Source organism: Lacerta agilis, chromosome 17, assembly GCF_009819535.1.
Source record: "Lacerta agilis isolate rLacAgi1 chromosome 17, rLacAgi1.pri, whole genome shotgun sequence".
Classification (NCBI taxonomy): Eukaryota; Metazoa; Chordata; class Lepidosauria; order Squamata; family Lacertidae; genus Lacerta; species Lacerta agilis.
The window spans coordinates 16,974,307-16,992,407 of NC_046328.1; the positions used below are offsets into that span (position 1 = coordinate 16,974,307).

The 18,101-nt window shown below is 45.7% G+C and overlaps 1 protein-coding gene across 6 annotated transcripts in view; it reads right to left on the bottom strand.

Annotated features, from left to right (window-relative positions):
- Positions 1 to 18,101, bottom strand: part of OSBP2 (oxysterol binding protein 2) — a 132,099-nt gene that overhangs the window by 41,847 nt on the left and 72,151 nt on the right. For all 6 annotated transcript variants that reach the window (XM_033136443.1, XM_033136442.1, XM_033136444.1 and 3 more), the window contains one exon: positions 8,067 to 8,317. In XM_033136443.1, coding sequence (XP_032992334.1) covers positions 8,067 to 8,317 — 251 coding nt within the window. The remainder of the gene's footprint in view (positions 1 to 8,066; positions 8,318 to 18,101) is intronic.

Genomic DNA, 18,101 nt, shown 5'->3' on the forward strand with positions numbered 1-18,101 from the left:
GAAATGAGGGATGGAACACAGCATACAGTTCTGGTCTCCTCAAGGATATTGTAGAGCTGGGAAAGATGCAGAAAAGAGCAACCAAAATGATCAAAGGGATGAAACAATGATGGACGGCTGTAACGTCCACCCTTCCTTTATTTTTATCCTGCCCTTCCTTCCTAAAGGAGCCCAGGGCGGCAAGCGACAAAACAGTAAAAATGTCTTTAAAACAATTCCAATATAGATGCACTTTGGGAAAGCTCGTGACTGGAGAGGCTTGCTGGAAGAGGAAGGTCTTTTGTAGGCTCCGAAAAGACAACTGAGATGGTGCTGGCCTAATAGTTAAGGGGAAGGAATTCCAAGGGGCAGGTGCCACAACACTAAAAGCCTGATTCCTAAATTGTGCAGAATGGACCTCCCAATAAAGACGGTGGCTGGATCTTGTTGTTGTTGTTGTTGTTGTTCAGTCGTTCAGTCGTGTCCGACTCTTCGTGACTCCATGGACCAGAGCACGCCAGGCACGCCTATCTTTCACTGCCTCCCGGAGTTTGGCCAAACTCATGCCAGTCGCTTCAAGAACACTGTCCAACCATCTCATCCTCTGTCGTCCCCTTCTCCTTGTGCCCTCCATCTTTACCAACATCAAGGTCTTTTCTAGGGTGTCTTCTCTTCTCATGAGGTGGCCAAAGTACTGGAGCCTCAACTTCAGGATCTGCCCTTCCAGTGAGCACTCAGGGCTGATTTGTTTAAGGATGGATAAGTTTGATCTTTTTGCAGTCCATGGGACTCTCAAGAGTCTCCTCCAGCACCATAATTCAAAAGCATCAATTCTTCGGCGATCAGCCTTCTTTATGGTCCAGCTCTCACTTCCATACATTACTACTGGGAAAACCATAGCTTTAACTATACGGACCTTTGTCGGCAAGGTGATGTCTCTGCTTTTTAAGATGCTGTCTAGGTTTGATCTAGGCTGGATCTAGACACACATTTTTTTAAAAAAAAACAACACGTTTCCAGAAAACGTGTTGTAAACCTCATAATGGGAAATCACGTTGGCGAAAGACCGAACTCTGCGGTGCCATCTGGTGTCAAAGTGTTATAGTGCTTTTTAAACACCTTTTTCTTTACTAATGTAGCTGAGTCCTGTATCTGCAGGAGGCGCTCACCAGCCAAGCACAGTGATTGGTCGGCTACATATGGGGCGAGGTGATCTTTGAGGTATCCTGGTCCCAAGATGTACAGGGATGTACAAGAATCAGGACCTGGGTAGGTAATTGGTAGCCCAATTGGCCTATGGGGCACTTTTTCTAGTTTAGAAAAGCAGGGGAATAAAGAGGGGGCATGATAGAGGACTCTGCAGTGCTCCCCCGGGGGTACTCAAGGGTACGCAGTACCAGCGCCTTTTTATTTATTTATTATTGCTAAAAAGTGTGACACTTACTGTAACAACTTCATGATGAGTACCGGTACCTCTTTTTCTAGGGGAAAAAAACCCCACTGTAGAGGAGGGAAGAATTTTGCATGCTGCAGAGGAGGTGGATTGGAAGATATTTCCCTCCTCCTCTCATATTATTCAATTCAATATTCAGGGTTATTTGATGAAACGGGATGGTGTAGGTTCGGGAGAGGCAAAATTAAGTCTATCTTCACAAAGCACATTGTTAAGACTGTAGTATTTGCCACCATAAGACGCAGCGACGGCCACCAGCTTGGGCTGGTTTAAAAAAAGGGGATCGGGCAAATTCATGCAGGGTGAGGCTATCAATGGCTACATGTCAGTATCAGCAGCAATATCAAAAGCAGCAAATGTCTCCAAATACCACACACTCCAGAACATTTTTCCAATGAAAAGTACCCTATGCAGATTACTCCTAAAGAGAGGTTACCAGTGATGTGAGGGTTGCGGGGAGGGCAAAAAACAAACAAACAAACAAACAACAACAATTTATTACTTCTACCCCACCCACCTGGCTGGGGCTCCCCAGTAACTCTGGACGGCTCCCAACAGAATATTAGAAACATGATCAAACATAAAACATTAAAAGCTTCCCTAAACAGGGCTGCCTTCAGATGTCTTCTAAAAGCCAGATGATTGTTTATTTCCTTGACATCTGATAGGAGGGCGTTCCACAGGGCAGGCGCCACCACCAAGAAGGCCCTTTGCCTGGTTGCCTGCAACCTCACTTCTCACAGTGAGGGAACCGGCAGAGGGTTCCCTCACTGCGACAAACGAATAGAATTGGAAGAGTTTTACCCCCCGTTCAAAGTTCTCCAGAATACGCTACTTTGCTGGTAAAAAATTTTACCTGTGAATTCATCTCCACACGCACAAAAGCTATGAAACCCAGAAGCAAACACTTCTGGCGGTGTGTGTGTGAGAGAGAGAGGGGAGGGAGAGAGAAGGAGAAAGAAAGAAAGAAAGAAAGAAAGAAAGAAAGAAAGAAAGGAAGGAAGGAAGGAAGGAAGGAAGAAAGGAAGGAAGGCACAGAAACTGCCCCCCCAGGACATGTACAATCCACAAACCTCCTGCCCACTCTGCTGCTGCCTGCAGCAGCAGAGTAATTGACCCCATCCCAAAATCTATTTCCAGCACCACCCACAGCACTTTTGATAAGCCTTTGCAACAAACTTCCAAACCGGCTTCATCTGCTGCGATCCAGCGACGTCTCCCCGTGCCTTCTGCCTACTAAGCCACCCAAGGGGATTTTTCTGGGCTCGTTGGAATCCTCTGTGTAATTTACCCTTTACATCGGTTCCTCCGTATTGGCAAACACCTCCCACGCCACCTCTGCAACGGATTGCCATTTATTTCCATCTCGGCGGCTCCTGCTTCTCCTCTGCAGCTCTTGGGCTCGGTCCAGTGGCGCTTAACTTCTTCTGCTTAATTTAGACCAGGGTTTACCAAAGCGGCTGGTGATGACCCCGGGGGGGGGGGTGTCGATGGGACTGTGAATAAAGACTATGGGGCTGAAAGGGGGTGAGGAAAGGGCTCTTAAGGGTGGAAAGGTAGTTTACTAGGTATAGGGCAAAAAAGCCTCAAAAATAAAGAACACGGGCATGTACAGAGTGCACCTTCCTCCCTTGCCAGTGAGGAACCCTTGTATAAGGCAAGTCCGCACGATCGCAGCATTCCCAGACCATGTTGCTCTATTGCTTTTTAAAAAGGAGGGTATACAGGTGCACTTTTGCTTCATGTATATATTAATTTTTGACATGTCGTGATTCCTAGTAAAGGTAACTGATGAATAATAAAAGTTGATCACGTGTTCATATTTCTTGACTTTTATGCCATTTACATACTCAAGAATTCAGAATGGGATCGGCAACAACTTTGTAAGCTCATCAAGGGGTCAATCAACTCAGAAGTCTGAGGAAGCCTGATTTATAACGTAATCCCAAGTATGTTTATGAAGATTACAATGATTCCATTTCGAGCAATATTTTCTGTTCTAGAAGTAGGGAACCTCTGCGTTGGCCAAGTGTTGGCTGACCCCCCCCCCCCATTAATGTTGCTCCAACGTTAAATGAATGAGTCTATTTCTTTTATATAAACATCCTGGCAATCTCTGTGCAACCAAAGTTTTGAGAAGCTGCAACTGGAAACTGGAAAGGGGTATGGGGAAGAAAAACATCACTATGGACTCAGCTACATTAGTCAAGAAAAAGCATTTTGAATGTATTATAAACATGCAGCACCAGATGGCTCCAGAGAGCAAAAAAAAAATTATAACTGATTTCCCATGGCGTTTTTTTAAAAACAATTTAATTTCTGACTTATTTATAGAGGGTTTTTCCTGTGTGTAGCGACGCGGGTGGCGCTTTGGGTTAAACCACAGAGCCTAGGGCTTGCCGACCAGAAGGTCGGCGGTTCGAATCCCCGCAACGGGGTAAGCTCCCGTTGCTCGGTCCCTGCCCCTGCCAACCTAGCAGTTCAAAAGCACGAAGTGCAAGTAGATAAATAGGTACCGCTCCAGCAGGAAGGTAAACGGCATTTTCGTGTACTGCTCTGGTTCGCCAGAAACGGCTTAGTCATGCTGGCCCCATGACCCAGAAGCTGTACGCCGGCTCCCTCGGCCAGTAAAGTGAGATGAGTGCCGCAACCCCAGAGTTGGGCCTAATGGTCAGGGGTCCCTTTACCTTTACCTGTGTGTAGATCCACCCTAGAGCAAACTTTAAAGTGAAAAGGTATAAAACTACAGACAGTACAGTGCTTCACAGCTGCTCTTTGACCCTCGACATTTAAAAATGTGTTTTCATTGTTAAAATGGGTGCTGTCACTGTTTTATCAATCTGTTATGCTGTTCTGTAATGTGTGTTAGATTACAGTTTTGAGCTCCGCCATCTTTTTGTCATAAGTTTGGTTGTATGCAAGCCTCTCAGCGAGCCTGCCGAAAATGATTTATCGCTTTTATAACCTTCTTGTAAGATGACCCATTTTTCTACTTCTTCAATTTATTATGCTTTGTTTTTATGCCGTTTTGGTTTTAATTGAGATGCTGCACGCCACACTGAGATAGACAGATATATCTTATATGAGTTGACAGTACATAAATAAAAAGAATAATATTGCATTTTTAATCATGTTCTGTTGAGCCACCTTCTGGGGAGGGGGGAGGTCACCCTGGTAGGGAGCATAAAGATATTAGAAATAAAGGAATAAAATAAATATGCCAGGATTTTATGTGTTGACATCTGTGAGAGAATAGGCCCTTTCTCAGGACGAAGCAGGTGGCAAAAAAACACTGAGTACGTAACTCCGAAAGGGAACAACGCTGATTCTTCTGGAAAGAATTCCGTTACAAAATCAGTAGCTTCGGGAAACTGGAATAACTGGGCATGGGTGGTAGGTAGAGAGATGTGGAAATGCAGGTGAGAAGAGAGGCTTTATATATTCCAGTTTCTGAAGGAAGCTACGTATCTGCCAGGTAGGGTTTTGTTTTTGTTTTAAATCTACCGCAGAGCTTTTGGTCTTTGATGCTCAGAGAAGCACCAGGACTTTTACACAGCTAACCAATTAACATGAGATACTTTGCTACTGCTGTGATGGATTAGTGCACAGACATCGCAACACATTGCTTTTACAAGATTGCTTCAGCACACACGAAGAACTGGGATGCATCCGCCAACGGCCTAACTACATTTGCGTTTTCTAATCAAGATTATCCTAATTAAGTCATCAGGAGGGAGAGAAGACAGGTCTGGACCTGCAGGCAGATCTCTGAGTGATTTGCAGTAGATTCGGCAAGGACTGCTGACTCTGAAATGTTTAACAATAGCAGTGACAAAAATGACTCCCCCACCCTAATTTTTATTCTGCTGAAATGAAGGAAGTTTGGAGTAAACAGAAGTGGATTGGTTTTTTTAATAGCTCTCTGTTTTGGGAATATTTCTGGGTTTAGAATTCTTTAATTCTAAGTATATACTAGCCTATACTAGTGGGTTTAAAAAAAAATAAAAAACAACCAACAGAGTTGATCCTCAAAACCTGAAATCTGCCCAGCCTGGCATTAGAAGTTTGCTACATGCCCCACATTTGAAGTCCATGTGCAATGCTGAGCTGCACTGGCCATCGTTTTCGGGGTGGGGGTGAAATAAAGCGATCCAAATCCTGCTCCCGGTTACAAATTTAATCCAGAAATTACAGCTGAGTTATCTTAGGGTGCATGGCCCTTTTTACTTCCGATTTTTCAAATCTCTTCTTTGTGGTATTTGCATAATTGGATCACGAATGCGGGATACGAATAAAGCACAGAGGAATTTGCATTAATGAAACACACAGAGACGCACATCTCCCTCCCCCTTCTCACACACAACCCCACTCACAGCAAGTCTGTTTTAGAGTTAAGGAGCCTCTTCTCCCTTGCAATGCCAGCCTCTGAACGTGTGCATGGTCTCCCAAGTTGATCGAAGCAAAACTAGCCCATCCCAAATAGACCAAGTCAGCCCACTCACATCTCTGACGTGCCTTTCAGAGGAAGAACTCTCTTTGTTTCCCTTTCTTTTTTTAAAACTGGGGTGTGAGCAGAGTAAGAAACTATTAACATTTCAGCTGAACTCCAGCCCTTCAGAGCCCCAATACCAAGGCTAATTGGAAGCAAAAAAAAAACCCCGGCTGATTCAGTTCTGATTTGTGCGGAAAGCATTGAGGCATGGAAAGGAATAAGAAGGCAATGAGAACAGTGGGGTGAAGGAGGTTAGGGACAAGCACAAGGCAAAATAAGGGCTGGATCTCAGCGCCAGGGCCTCTGCTTTGCATGCAGGCCATAGATTGTGGCATCTCCAGGTAGGGCAGGGAAGCCCCTTGTCTGAAACCCTGGAGAGCCACATCCAGTCAATGTAGACAATACTGAGCTATATCCACCAAAGGTCTGACTTTTTTCACAGCTTACGATGAAAGGGGAGGTCAAAGCTCACTGGCAGAGCATCTGCCTTGCATGCAGAAGGTCCCAGGTGCAATGCCCAAGCATCTCCAGGTAAGGGCTGGGAGAAACCCCTATCTGAAACCCTAGAGAGTCAACGCGGGCGACAATGAGCTAGATGGACCAATGACTCTGCATAAAGCAGCTTCCAATGTTGCTATGAGTCAGCAAATCCATGTAAGCAAAGATCAGGTCCAAGAGTTAGCAAGATTCAACTCTCTACCATTGCAGGGGAGAAAGTGGTGGTGGGGAGACTGGTGCAGGGATACCCCAGTACAGGGACGGTCCTCCAGATGCGTTGGACTACAAGTCCCATCATTCCTGACAACTGGCCATGCTGGATGGGGGGTAGAGGGCACCATGTTGGTTACCGCTACCCTAGCAATTCCCATGGCAATTAGTTGCCCCACAACATATCTTGGTGGTTGTGTTTTTTACAGCTGGCAGTGGTACATGATGGCCCCTTCCAGAATCAGAACCAGGAAGATTGTGGCATGTGATGTTGGCATCCCAGCTTGAACCACCTGAAATTTGAAGTCTACAGCGACTTGGTGTCCTCATCAGTTCATTTCCCCTCCTCTGTCTCAAGGTTAAACCATATTCAAAGCTGCTCACAACATTGCCAGGAAAGTTTACGTAATGAACTACAGCAGCATTTCAAGAAAAAAAATTTTTTTGTGGTGGCTAGCAAGTTAGCAAAGAAAGCCATACAAATATCAATAGCCCAAGCAGATTTTTCAAATGAATAAAAAATACAGTAAGGTTAAACAATCCGCTAATAACTGATACGAAGGCCTAGCCACAGAAATACAGAAACACAATCCAAGTAACGGCAAAGACACTAAATCTTATTCTGTAATAAATGTTGTCCCCCAGCAACAACCTCTATGTCAGCCCAGTGCCCAGTCCTCTTAGGCATGTCTAACTGGTAGCAACAGGCAAGGAGGACCAAGGAAGGAACTGACACTTTCAAATAAATAACATTTAGCTTAAGAGCCCTTCGGAAATTTAGCACCACAAAGTCAAAAATTCACCAGTCTTCTGGTACTTTTAACACACAGTGCATTTTGCCAGTGTATCTCATATGCTCTTTTAGCTACTACTATAGATTGTGTGGACACCTTTTTTTATTTATTCATTCCATTTATTAGCCACCCTTCGTCCACAGGATCCCAGGGCAGCACACAGAAACTAAACAAATTAAAAAAAAATAAAAATAAAGCCATAGTAATATTAAATCAGACCCTTACAACCTAGCCTTGCAAACAGCAAACCACAGCAATACACCTGACCTTGAACTGTATCAAACACTACCAGGGGCTTCGATAGAAGAGACAACTAACTCCTCTCGAGATGTGCTCAAGGCTTCACTTTTCACAGGTAAACCTAGACTACTCACATGAGAAACATGGCAAATTGGGGATTGGAATCCTGGCGTTTCATATTCAAGGCTGAGATTTTCTGAGAGCTTGAAGTGGAAGAGAATTAAAATTTACACGTCCAGGCTGGAGAAGGCGTCTTGTGAGCATGTCAATCCTTGCAGGTTCCTATGACACTTACCTGCCTACTGCTACCACTGCCTGCCTGCAGAAATCCTGCGTTAGGTAGGAGAGGCGTTGCGCACCTGCCACCAGCCTCTACAGCCGGGACCTGTGCTCCACTTACATTTATCATAGCATTGGAGGTGATCCTGAAGAGGGTGGCTCTCTCGTTGACCGCCTTGATCTTCTCCCCGCTCTCGGCGGGCAGCTTGAGGTTCTCCAGCTCACTCAGGGACCTCTGGAGAGCAGCCCCATGCTTGGCGATGAGGTCGTTGCAAGTGCTGAGATCCTCCAGCTTACTCGAGAGGCTTTTCAGAGTGCCGTGCAGTTCGCTCTTGTCAGACTGCGAGGCTGGCTCCTCATCACCAGAGTCATCTGTAGAGGGGAACGGCAAAAGAGGGAAAAGGAGGGAGGGGAAGACAAAATGGTTTCCATGGTTACCGGCCGGACTGCAACGAAAACAGAGCGATGGTTTGTGCAGCGAGAAGTGAAGCAAGACCTCTGTTTGCACAAGGCGCCAAATCTCCGACTATCCTTAGGTTCGGGAAAAGTCACAGCCCAGAGAACGCACTGATTTTCTCCTGGATGATTCCCCTCTGTGCAGAATTCCTAGGGGGATTTTATTTTATTTTATTTTATTCCTTCTCTCCAGCAACTGTAGATCCAGAAACACATGGCTTTGAAAAGAAAGCCCCATTGGTTTTCAAGGGAACTTACTTCTAAGTAATTGTGTTTAGGACAAAGGACTACTGTCAACATCTACATTGCAGTTTGAATCAGGCCAGAGGAAGCAGAACCTGCCCCAATGGCCCATCTAGTCCAGCATCCTGCTCTCACAGTGGCCAACCAAATGCCCCAATGGAAAGCCCGTAAGCAGGATCCGAGCGCAAGAGCCCTCTCCCCTCCTGCAGTTTCCAGCAACTGGTATTCGGAAGCATCACTGCCTCTGACCATGAAAGCACAGCCACAGTGGCTGGTAGCTGTCGACAGCTTTATTCTCTAAGACAGGGTGGGGGAATCTCTTCCATTCAGCAGGCTAGATCCAGGGTTCCCCCACCTCCAGTGGGCCCAACCTGTCCATCACCTGTCATGTTGTCATGTGACCTGTTTCTTTCCTTTGGGGCATGGTTCGCTTTCAAACTCCGATCCAAGAGGAGCTGACTTCAAGCCCTGCTTTAGGCAAGGGTCAACTGCACTAAGGAATACTGCAGCCCCTTGGTAATGGCAGCTCCCCTGTATCCGCCAGAAGAAAGGATAGCTCAGTTGGTAGAGCGTGAGGCTGTTACTCTCAGGGTCATGGGTTCGAGCCCCACGTTGGGCAAAAAGATTCCTGCTTTGCGAGGGTGGGGGTGGAGGTTTGGACAGCACGACCCTGGTGGTCCCTTCCGGCTCTATGATTCTGTGATTCCGTCTGTCTCCAATGCCCAGTCTAACTTTTAAAACTGCAAGGCACAGATTCAACCAGCCCAGTAGGCAAGCAGATGTCAACGCAAACCTCCTGCTGGTGCATCAGGGCATCTCCAAATCCTCTCTGGAGAGCCAGGGGAACCCCCGGAACAGCACTCTGGGAGGCAGGGAGGAGAGGAGGACTGTTCCATCTGGCCAGTAGAAATGCTTCCATTGATGGAACGATTGGAAGAGTGTGGTGCTGAATTCCTCCCCTAGTCTGGAAATGCACATTCAAGTGCTTTCAAGGCAGCACCGGCTTAGTTAGACTGATGTTCGGCTTATTGTTCCAGAAGGGACTACTGGTTATCTTCTCGCTCAAGGGTTGAGGAAACAAACCGAAAAGTCCTGGATTTAACAACAGTGAAGTAACACAGCAGAACCCCGAAAGGGAATAAGGAAATGTGGACAATAACACCTTTAAGTGCCAACGCAGGGGTGGAAAACATCAACCCAGGGCCAAAATGTGACCTCCAATTCCTGTTATTTGGCCCTCGGGACTCCCAAGGGCCACATCCCTGCTGACCCTGCTTTGCACCCTCCCTGGGTGTTTTTGCCTGGCTGGAATATATCCTTGAACTTTGGAAATGTTTCTTGCTTGCCACTGTGTTAGAAACTCAAGAAGAAGAAGAAGAAGAGGAGGAGGAGGAGGAGGAGGAAGAGGAGGAGGAGGAGGAAGAGGAGGAGGAGGAGGAGGAGGAGTAGTTTGGATTTGATATCCTGCAAAGGAGTCTAAAAGCAGCTAACATTCTCTTTTCCCTTCCTCCCCCACAACAAACACTCTGTGAGGTGAGTGGGGCTGAGAGACTTCAAAGAAGTGTGACTAGCCCAAGGTCACCCAGCAGCTGCATGTGGAGGAGCGGGGACGCGAACCCGGTTCACCAGATTACGAGTCCACCGCTCTTAAGCACTACACCACACTGGCTAGGCGCCAAATGGGTCCTTAAACCAAGGTTGCAGTCACCAAAATGGAATGTCTAGTTGCCATCTGGGGGCAAGGTCTTATTTTTTAAAAGATGGCCTGACTGTGATTGATTATCAGTCAAACATCTGGCTAGTTCAGATGACAACCTTGAGCTAGGTCAAGAGCTTTGAGAACTTAAAGAAGAAAAGTCACTTGATCCCAGGACAGTTCACATACATATATTGGCCTATTCCGACCTCTTTTTCTTAATGGTGACTGCTCCTGCTCAGGCTACTCAGAAAAAGCAACCTGGATCCAGAAATTCATTCTGATTGTGCGGATAAAATATAACTGATAGAATTCTACAGGATGGGGTATAAGTGTGTGAAAACAGTCCAGATCTAATGATCCCCAGATGGTGGAGATGTCAAGTGCCATCCATGGTCCAGGCATCTTTACTTGGTCACAACTGATCAAAAATCAGGTGCAAAATGCGCCTGGCTAATTTCGAACACTGGGATGGAGGATAGAGAGAGGTGTGTGTAGAAATAAGACCACTGTAGAAAAGTGGAATTTCCATTCATTGCTCCACCAACCTTTGCTTCTGACCCTGCCAATTATTGGCATGCGGCCCTCGGAAACCTGCCCAGAAAGAAATGAGGCCCACAGACTGAGAAAGGTTCTCTATCCTTTACTTATGGAAGCTCAACTAACAGCACAAGCTGCTGCAAGCTTGTGTGGCTTTAGCCTTTATTAGCATAGGGCAGGCTGGGCTGGAGGGTGCATGGAACATGTGTCCGAAATGTCACAGCATTCAGGCCAGAGGCAGGTAGTTTTTTTCCAGGACCCATCTGGAAATATCATCAGCTGCAAGGCAGTCACTTATGCCTTTTTGCTTTCCGGAATACACACACTGATAGAATTAGCACATTATCCAAATGAGTAAGGTGTGTGTGTGTGTGTGTGCGTGTGTGGGCATCTCTGATGCTTCTGTTTCAAAAATCCATTTATGGACTGAAATGAGAAGCAGAAGGAGCTCAAACCATGCTCTCTTTTTTTCCTTTTCCTTTTTTTGGAGCTGAGGAGAAGACGGACATCTCAGGGTAAACTAATTAAGGTCCCAGCAATTAAACAGTTTGCCAACAACTGAAGAAACTGCCTCGCCAGCTGCAGACAGAGTGCACCCACCCACCAACATCAACTGCAGAAACCTGCTCATGCAGAGGCAATTGGGTTAGAGCTATGGCTCAGTGGTTGAGCATCAACTTTCAGTGTTAGAAACTCAGATGTGTAAGCTATTCGCCAAGTGGCACCTTAAACTGAGGTTGTGGTTGCCACAACGGAATGTCTAGGCTCATTATTTTTCCCTTCCAAGGTTGGAAAATATATATATATAAAATGAATCATGTACGTCGTCAACGTTAATATATTTAACAATTCAGTTGCACATATTGCCAATTACAGTAACCTTTTCCCCCAAAACACATGAACTAACACTCAGTGCTAGCAACTGAAGACACATAAGCTAGGTGCCAAATGGCACCTTAAATCTAGGTAACAGACCCCTTCTGATGCTACGATTCTATGATCTCAGCTACACTGCTTGGCTGCAGCTTGCTCTTACAAGAATTCACTTATCTCAGAATACAAAGAGGAGAAATGCACACATTGGAAATGGAAAAGGTCTGTGAACTATGAACTAAGGGCTATGGTTGCCAACTTGGCGCCCAGAAACCTCAACACAATTGGACCTGCGCCAGTAGCAAAACGTTTTCACGGTGGCCAACCAGATGCCTGTGGGAAACATTCAAGCAGGATCCGAGCACAAGAGCAACTCTCCTCTCCTGTGGTTTCCAGCAACTGGGATCCAGAAGCATTGCTGCCTCTGGCCATAGGGGCAGGACAGAGCCATCAATGACCCTCCCCTCCATGAATCTGTCCAATTCTCTTTTTAAGTCATCTATGGTGGTGGCCGTTGCTGCTTCCTGTGGGATTGAGGCCCACAGTTTTAACTATGGCCTTCCCCTTGAGAGCAGATTGGGAAATGCCTACTTTTCTTAACTGCAGGAAACAGAACATCGCCACAAGGTACTGAGTGTGTGCATATGAGCGCCGGGAAGAGCATGTGCGTATGTGTCTATGCGCTGCAAACAGTACAAACCAATCTCACAGTCAAATCCATCCCTGTGCCCAGAGGACACAGAGGCAGATGCTCTGTGTTCACAAGTAATTAAAGACAGAAGGTGAGATGACTTCAGAGGTGGAGAGGGGGGAAAAGGCAGGCACCCAGACCTGGCCTCTGCTCCCACAAAGGAAGGAAGGAAGACAGAATGAAAAGGCCAACCTTGAAAAGGTCGTCAAGAAGGCCAATTGATCAGGCTTGAGGTGGCCAGGAACGGCAGCTGGCACAAGGACACAGGCAAACGGCTGGGCTGCCATGATGCTCACGTTACAGTTTGCAGCGCCGAGGCCAAATCTCTGCCCCTCTAGAAGGGAAGGGCAGCAGACGGAAGCAGCAGCAGCTGAGGACACTTTATGTTTACAACAAGACAGAGAAGGACAAAGAGCCAAGGAGGGAAGAGGCTCCAGTGCTCTCCAGCTTCTGTGGCAGTGACGCCACCGAATGCACAACAAAGGAACCCAAGCTGCGGTTGTTATGAAGTTGCGTTTTTGTTTTAAAGGCAACAACAGCCTCACTGTGTGATCAAAGCCCATCTACAAGCCCTTATCGTGAATCTAGCCACCGCGACACTAAAGATTTGTTTGCTTGTTTCTTGCATTTGTATCCCACCTTTCCTCCAAGGAGCTCAAGGTGGCATATGCTAATTCTCCCCCAACCCCATTTTATCCTCTCAGGCTGTGTTACTGGGTCAAGGTCACCCAGTTAACTTCATGGCCGAGGGGGATTTGAACCCTGGTCTCCCAGATCCTAACCACACTGGTTTTCTCCCACTGCATCAGGTGCAGCCTCCAGGAGAGAAATGAGGGCTCTTCCAGGCAACCTATTTATTGAGCATTCGTACTGATTTGTTGCACAAAGCTTACATGGTTAGAATATATCTGGTCTGCAGTGAGCATTTTTTTCTGATTGGTTTGTGGGATGAATATATTGTGGTATTGCTTAGGGGTTTTTGTTGCTGTTATTATATTTTGTATCTTTATTAGGATTTATGTGGAAATTTTTCCATTTGGCTGTGTACTTTTTGGATGTTTTATTTATTGTTTATGACTACTTTTCTTATGTTGCAGTTACGTATTTTTTCACGTTGTCAGTCGCCTTGAGCATGATTTGAACTGTGGAAAGGCGGCATATAAAAAGACCATGAGCATTCATCCCGATTTGCTGTGTTTACACATCTTTCCTTCAATCGTTAATTCATTCATTCATAGAATCATAGAGTTGGAAGAGACCACAAGGGCCATCCAGTCCAACCCCCTGCCAAGCAGGAAACACCATCAAAGCATTCCTAACAGATGGCTGTCAAGCCTCCACTTAAAGACCTCCAAAGAAGGAGACTCCACCACACTCCAAATTCCACTGTCGAACAGCTCTTACTGTCAGGAAGTTCTTCCTAATGTTTAGGTGAAATCTTCTTTCTTGTAGTTTGAATCCATTGCCCCGTGTCCGCTTCTCTGGAGCAGCAGAAAACAACCTTTCTCCCTCCTCTATATGACATCCTTTTATATATTTGAACATGGCTATCCTATCACCCCTTAACCTTCTCTTCTCCAGGCTAAACATACCCAGCTCCCTAAGCCGTTCCTCATAAGGCATCGTTTCCAGGCCTTTGACCATTTTGGTTGCCCTCCTCTGGACATGTTCCAGCTTGTCAGTATCCTTCTTGAACTGTGGTGCCCATTCATTCCACACGACAGAAGCCCCCACCTGTTTCTTTTTGTAAAGTGATTTGTTGTGCTAGGGTGACGGAGCGCTTGAATCCATTTTAATTGCGCAAACCTAAATGGAAGAGGATGCTGAACTCGATGGGCCCCCGTTGGCCTGATCCAGCAGAAGAGCTCTTCATATGCTCTGTAAAGAAGGTCAGTATTATCTTCTTTGGGATGACTGCCAGCTGAGGGAGTGGCCCCAAGAGACCAGCTTGCCTAATGTTACCTGCTGGCTACATTACAGAAGCAAAGTCGGAATCAGAGACTTCTTGGTTCATCCTGTCACTTCCACACTACGCTGGCCCTCATCGCAACACAACGATGGGAAGGCTGTGCTGGACCACTGTTCTCCATCGAATGAGATAGTAGGATTTCAGATGAAAAAAGGCCCCAGAGTTCCATCTGAATATCATCACATCGTTCTGCAGCAATTGCACCTTTGCAAAATGTTTTGATGTGAATGTAAACACGCTGAAAACACACACTTTTCAAGAAAAGGCAAAGCTAAAAGCAGAACCGCAGCTTCACTGGGGAAAAGTCACGGAAGCAGATGAGTGCCCACTGATTGGAGGAGTAGACCCAGATGAGAAGGGAAATGAAACAAGCTTCAGGAGGTATGAGATTCATTAGACAGCCCTGGGTGGTAGAAAGGCAAGGTGCAGCTGTTCTGAAAAAGTTCCAATTAAGGGGATACGTTCACCTTGCAATCAAGCCTCTCGTTCTCTTGTCCACTGGTGCCAGCTCAGTTGGCAAACTCAAGCAAACAAGGTATAGCATAGCAGAAAGCTAAATGAGAATGCAGTTTCCTACTGGGAAGAGGTTTTAATGACTCCTCCGAGGATCAAACATTTCCCTGCACATCAGTGCAAATGCTTTATGCATGCATAAGCAGCACAGAGTCCATAATAAACTGCTGTGTAGCAACACCCTCAGACATTTCTTCTTCTTCTTCTTCTTCTTCTTCTTCTTCTTCTTCTTCTTCTTCTTCTTCTTCTTCTTCTTTTTCTACTTCTCCTGAGCATAATTAGTGTTGTGTTTTTACCACAGTCCAACACACTTTCAGATAGCCTCCAAAACTGGAGATCACAGCCCAATTCATTTATTAATATTTATTAGTTGTTTCCCCCAAGAGTGACCCAAAGCATCTTAAAAACACGATGTAAACACTAAAAGCAAATACAGCAACTAATAAAAACTTTTAAAAAAACACACCTATACAAATAAAATACAGAGCTTATAGGATCCTGACCCAATAAAAAAAGGCCACTGAAACCCTTCAAATTAAGGACCAAAAGCCCAGGTAAAAAGGAGTTATTGCCTGGTGTCTAAAAATAAAAATGATGCCAGGCATACCTCCCTAGAGAAAGTATTCCACAAGCCAACAAGGAAAAGGCCTGTTCTGCTTGCCAATTCTACCATGAGGTTTAACAGGAAGATTTGGACAGAGATTTATACAGCCTACCTCACAGGGATGCTGTCAAGATGACACATCCAAGCACAGTCCTTGAGACAAAGAATGAAAGCAATATAAGACAGAAATAACTAAGATTATGCTCTGTATGTTACGTTTACAGACCTGAGGTTAAACGATCAGTAAAAAGTGTTTTCAGGCGATGGGATGGGTTTGAGGAGAAATTAAATGTGCTCCGTTCTTGGGGAACAATTTTAACAGATTTATTCCTGCAATGCCAAATTGTGCCCAGGGGCAAAGAGGGCTGAAAGCTGCTGTATCCCCTGGCATCAATATGAAAACAGCAATGACAAACAAAACAAAATGCAGAAGACAAAAGCCGCTGGTGTTCTTCTGAAATGCTTGCAATTATCCCGATGTATAACATCTTGCTAAATATGTTGTCTTGCTATTGCAAGAGACACTCTGGATGTTACTTGTTCTTGCTTTGGACTAATAGTAATAGAACATCAAGGTTGCAGGTTCGGTCCCCGTATGGGACAGCTGGATATTCCTGCATCGCAGGGGGTTGGACTAGATGATCCTCGGGGTCCCTCCCAACTCTATGATTCTATGACGCTGTGACTCTAATACTGATGGTAAGCATGTAGATCTCATGCTTACCACACAGACAAAAAGTGTGTCTCTGAAGAATTCAGAAACAAAACCCCGATTGTTGTTCAGTCGTTCAGTCGTGTCCGATTCTTCGTGACCCCATGGACCAGATCACGCCAGGCACGCCTATCTTTCACTGCCTCCCGCAGTTTGGCCAAACTCATGCTAGTCGCTTCGAAAACACTGTCCAACCATCTCATCCTCTGTCGTCCCCTTCTCCTTCTGCCCTCCATCTTTCCATACATCAGGGTCTTTTCCAGGGAAAACCCCAATACAGGAACACAAATTCAGTAATCACAGATCATAGAATTGTAGAGTGAGAAGGGGCCGCGAGGGTCATCGAGTCCAACCCCCTGCAAAATGCAGGAAGCTTTTGCCCAATGTGGGGCTCAAAGCCAACTCATTATGAAACTAATGTTTCATTAAGAAATTTTAAAATGGATGCCCATTTTTCCAGGTTTTCTATAGCTGCCTTTTGGAGGAGGATTGGAAGTTAGCTCCTGATCTCTCTCTCTCTCCCTTCCCCCAAATACCCCAACACCCTAAGCATTTCCATTTCTGTTGCTGCCGACTCCATGGGCATAATGAGCAGCCCAAAGAAGAGGGCAGCCTTGGCACTGGGACCCCAACAGTGCCAGCTTGCTCAGTCTCGGCTAGTTCAAATGAGGACAAAGTCCTTTTAACAGGCAGGCTTACATAACAGCTGCAGCTTGCAGGAACTCTGAGCTATACCAAACACTGCTCCCCAAGCTCAGAGGCTCAACAGAAGGTGGCTTATGAAAGAATATGGAATTTGCAGGTGCATCAGCGACTCTTTGCAGCGATTAAAAACAACAACAACAACTTTGTGAGCCCTGCTCAGTGGAAAGGCTGTCGGTCAAAAATTTTCTGTCTGCTTTGAAGGGCTTGTGGACATTTTATTTTCCTTACGAGATAGATTTAACCAACAGGCAGTTCTCAACACCAGGATTTGCTTCTCCCTACCCCACCCACAAACCCCTAATCTGTTTTCTCTACGCTCAACACTACAATTTCTCCCCAAGCTTCTCCTCTTTTATATTCCAAGGGCTGTCATTACAGGCATTCAACCTATGAATTCCTTTTAAAGCACAGCAACAAAGGGGGGGGAGGTTTACAGTATGATTTCAAAGAGGAAGCCTTTATTTCTTTCTGTTGGTGAAAACAAGCCACCCGCATTGGCAGCTGCTGCTGCTATTATTAAGACAAAAAAACAAACAAACTCCAGAACGTGACTAAATCTTAAGGAACTGAAAACGCATGAAAAACACACCTCTGCGCACACATGCAAACACACACACACACACACACACACACACACACACACCCTCCAGTTCTGAAATCGGTGCCAAGTGTGTCAAGAAACATCAGGCACCAAATCAGAGCCCCATTTGCTGGACCAATTTCAACTGATGTAGTAATATGAGAGTCCCATGGACTGCAAGAAGATCAAACCTATCCATTCTTAAAGAAATCAGCCCTGAGTGCTCACTAGAACAGTGTTTTTCAACCACTGTTCCGTGGCACACTAGTGTGCCACGAGATGTTGCCTGGTGTGCCGTGGGAAAATTTTAAAAATTACTTTATATATAGTCAATATAGGCACAGAGTTAATTTTTTTAACATTTTCTAATGGTGGTGTGCCTTGTGATTTTTTTCATGAAACAAGTGTGCCTTTGCCCAAAAAAGGTTGAAAAACACTGCACTAGAAGGACAGATCCTGAAGTTGAGGCTCCAGTACTTTGGCCACCTCATGAGAAGAGAAGACTCCCTAGAAAAGACCCTGATGTTGGGAAAGATGGAGGGCACAAGGAGAAGGGGACGACAGAGGATGAGAT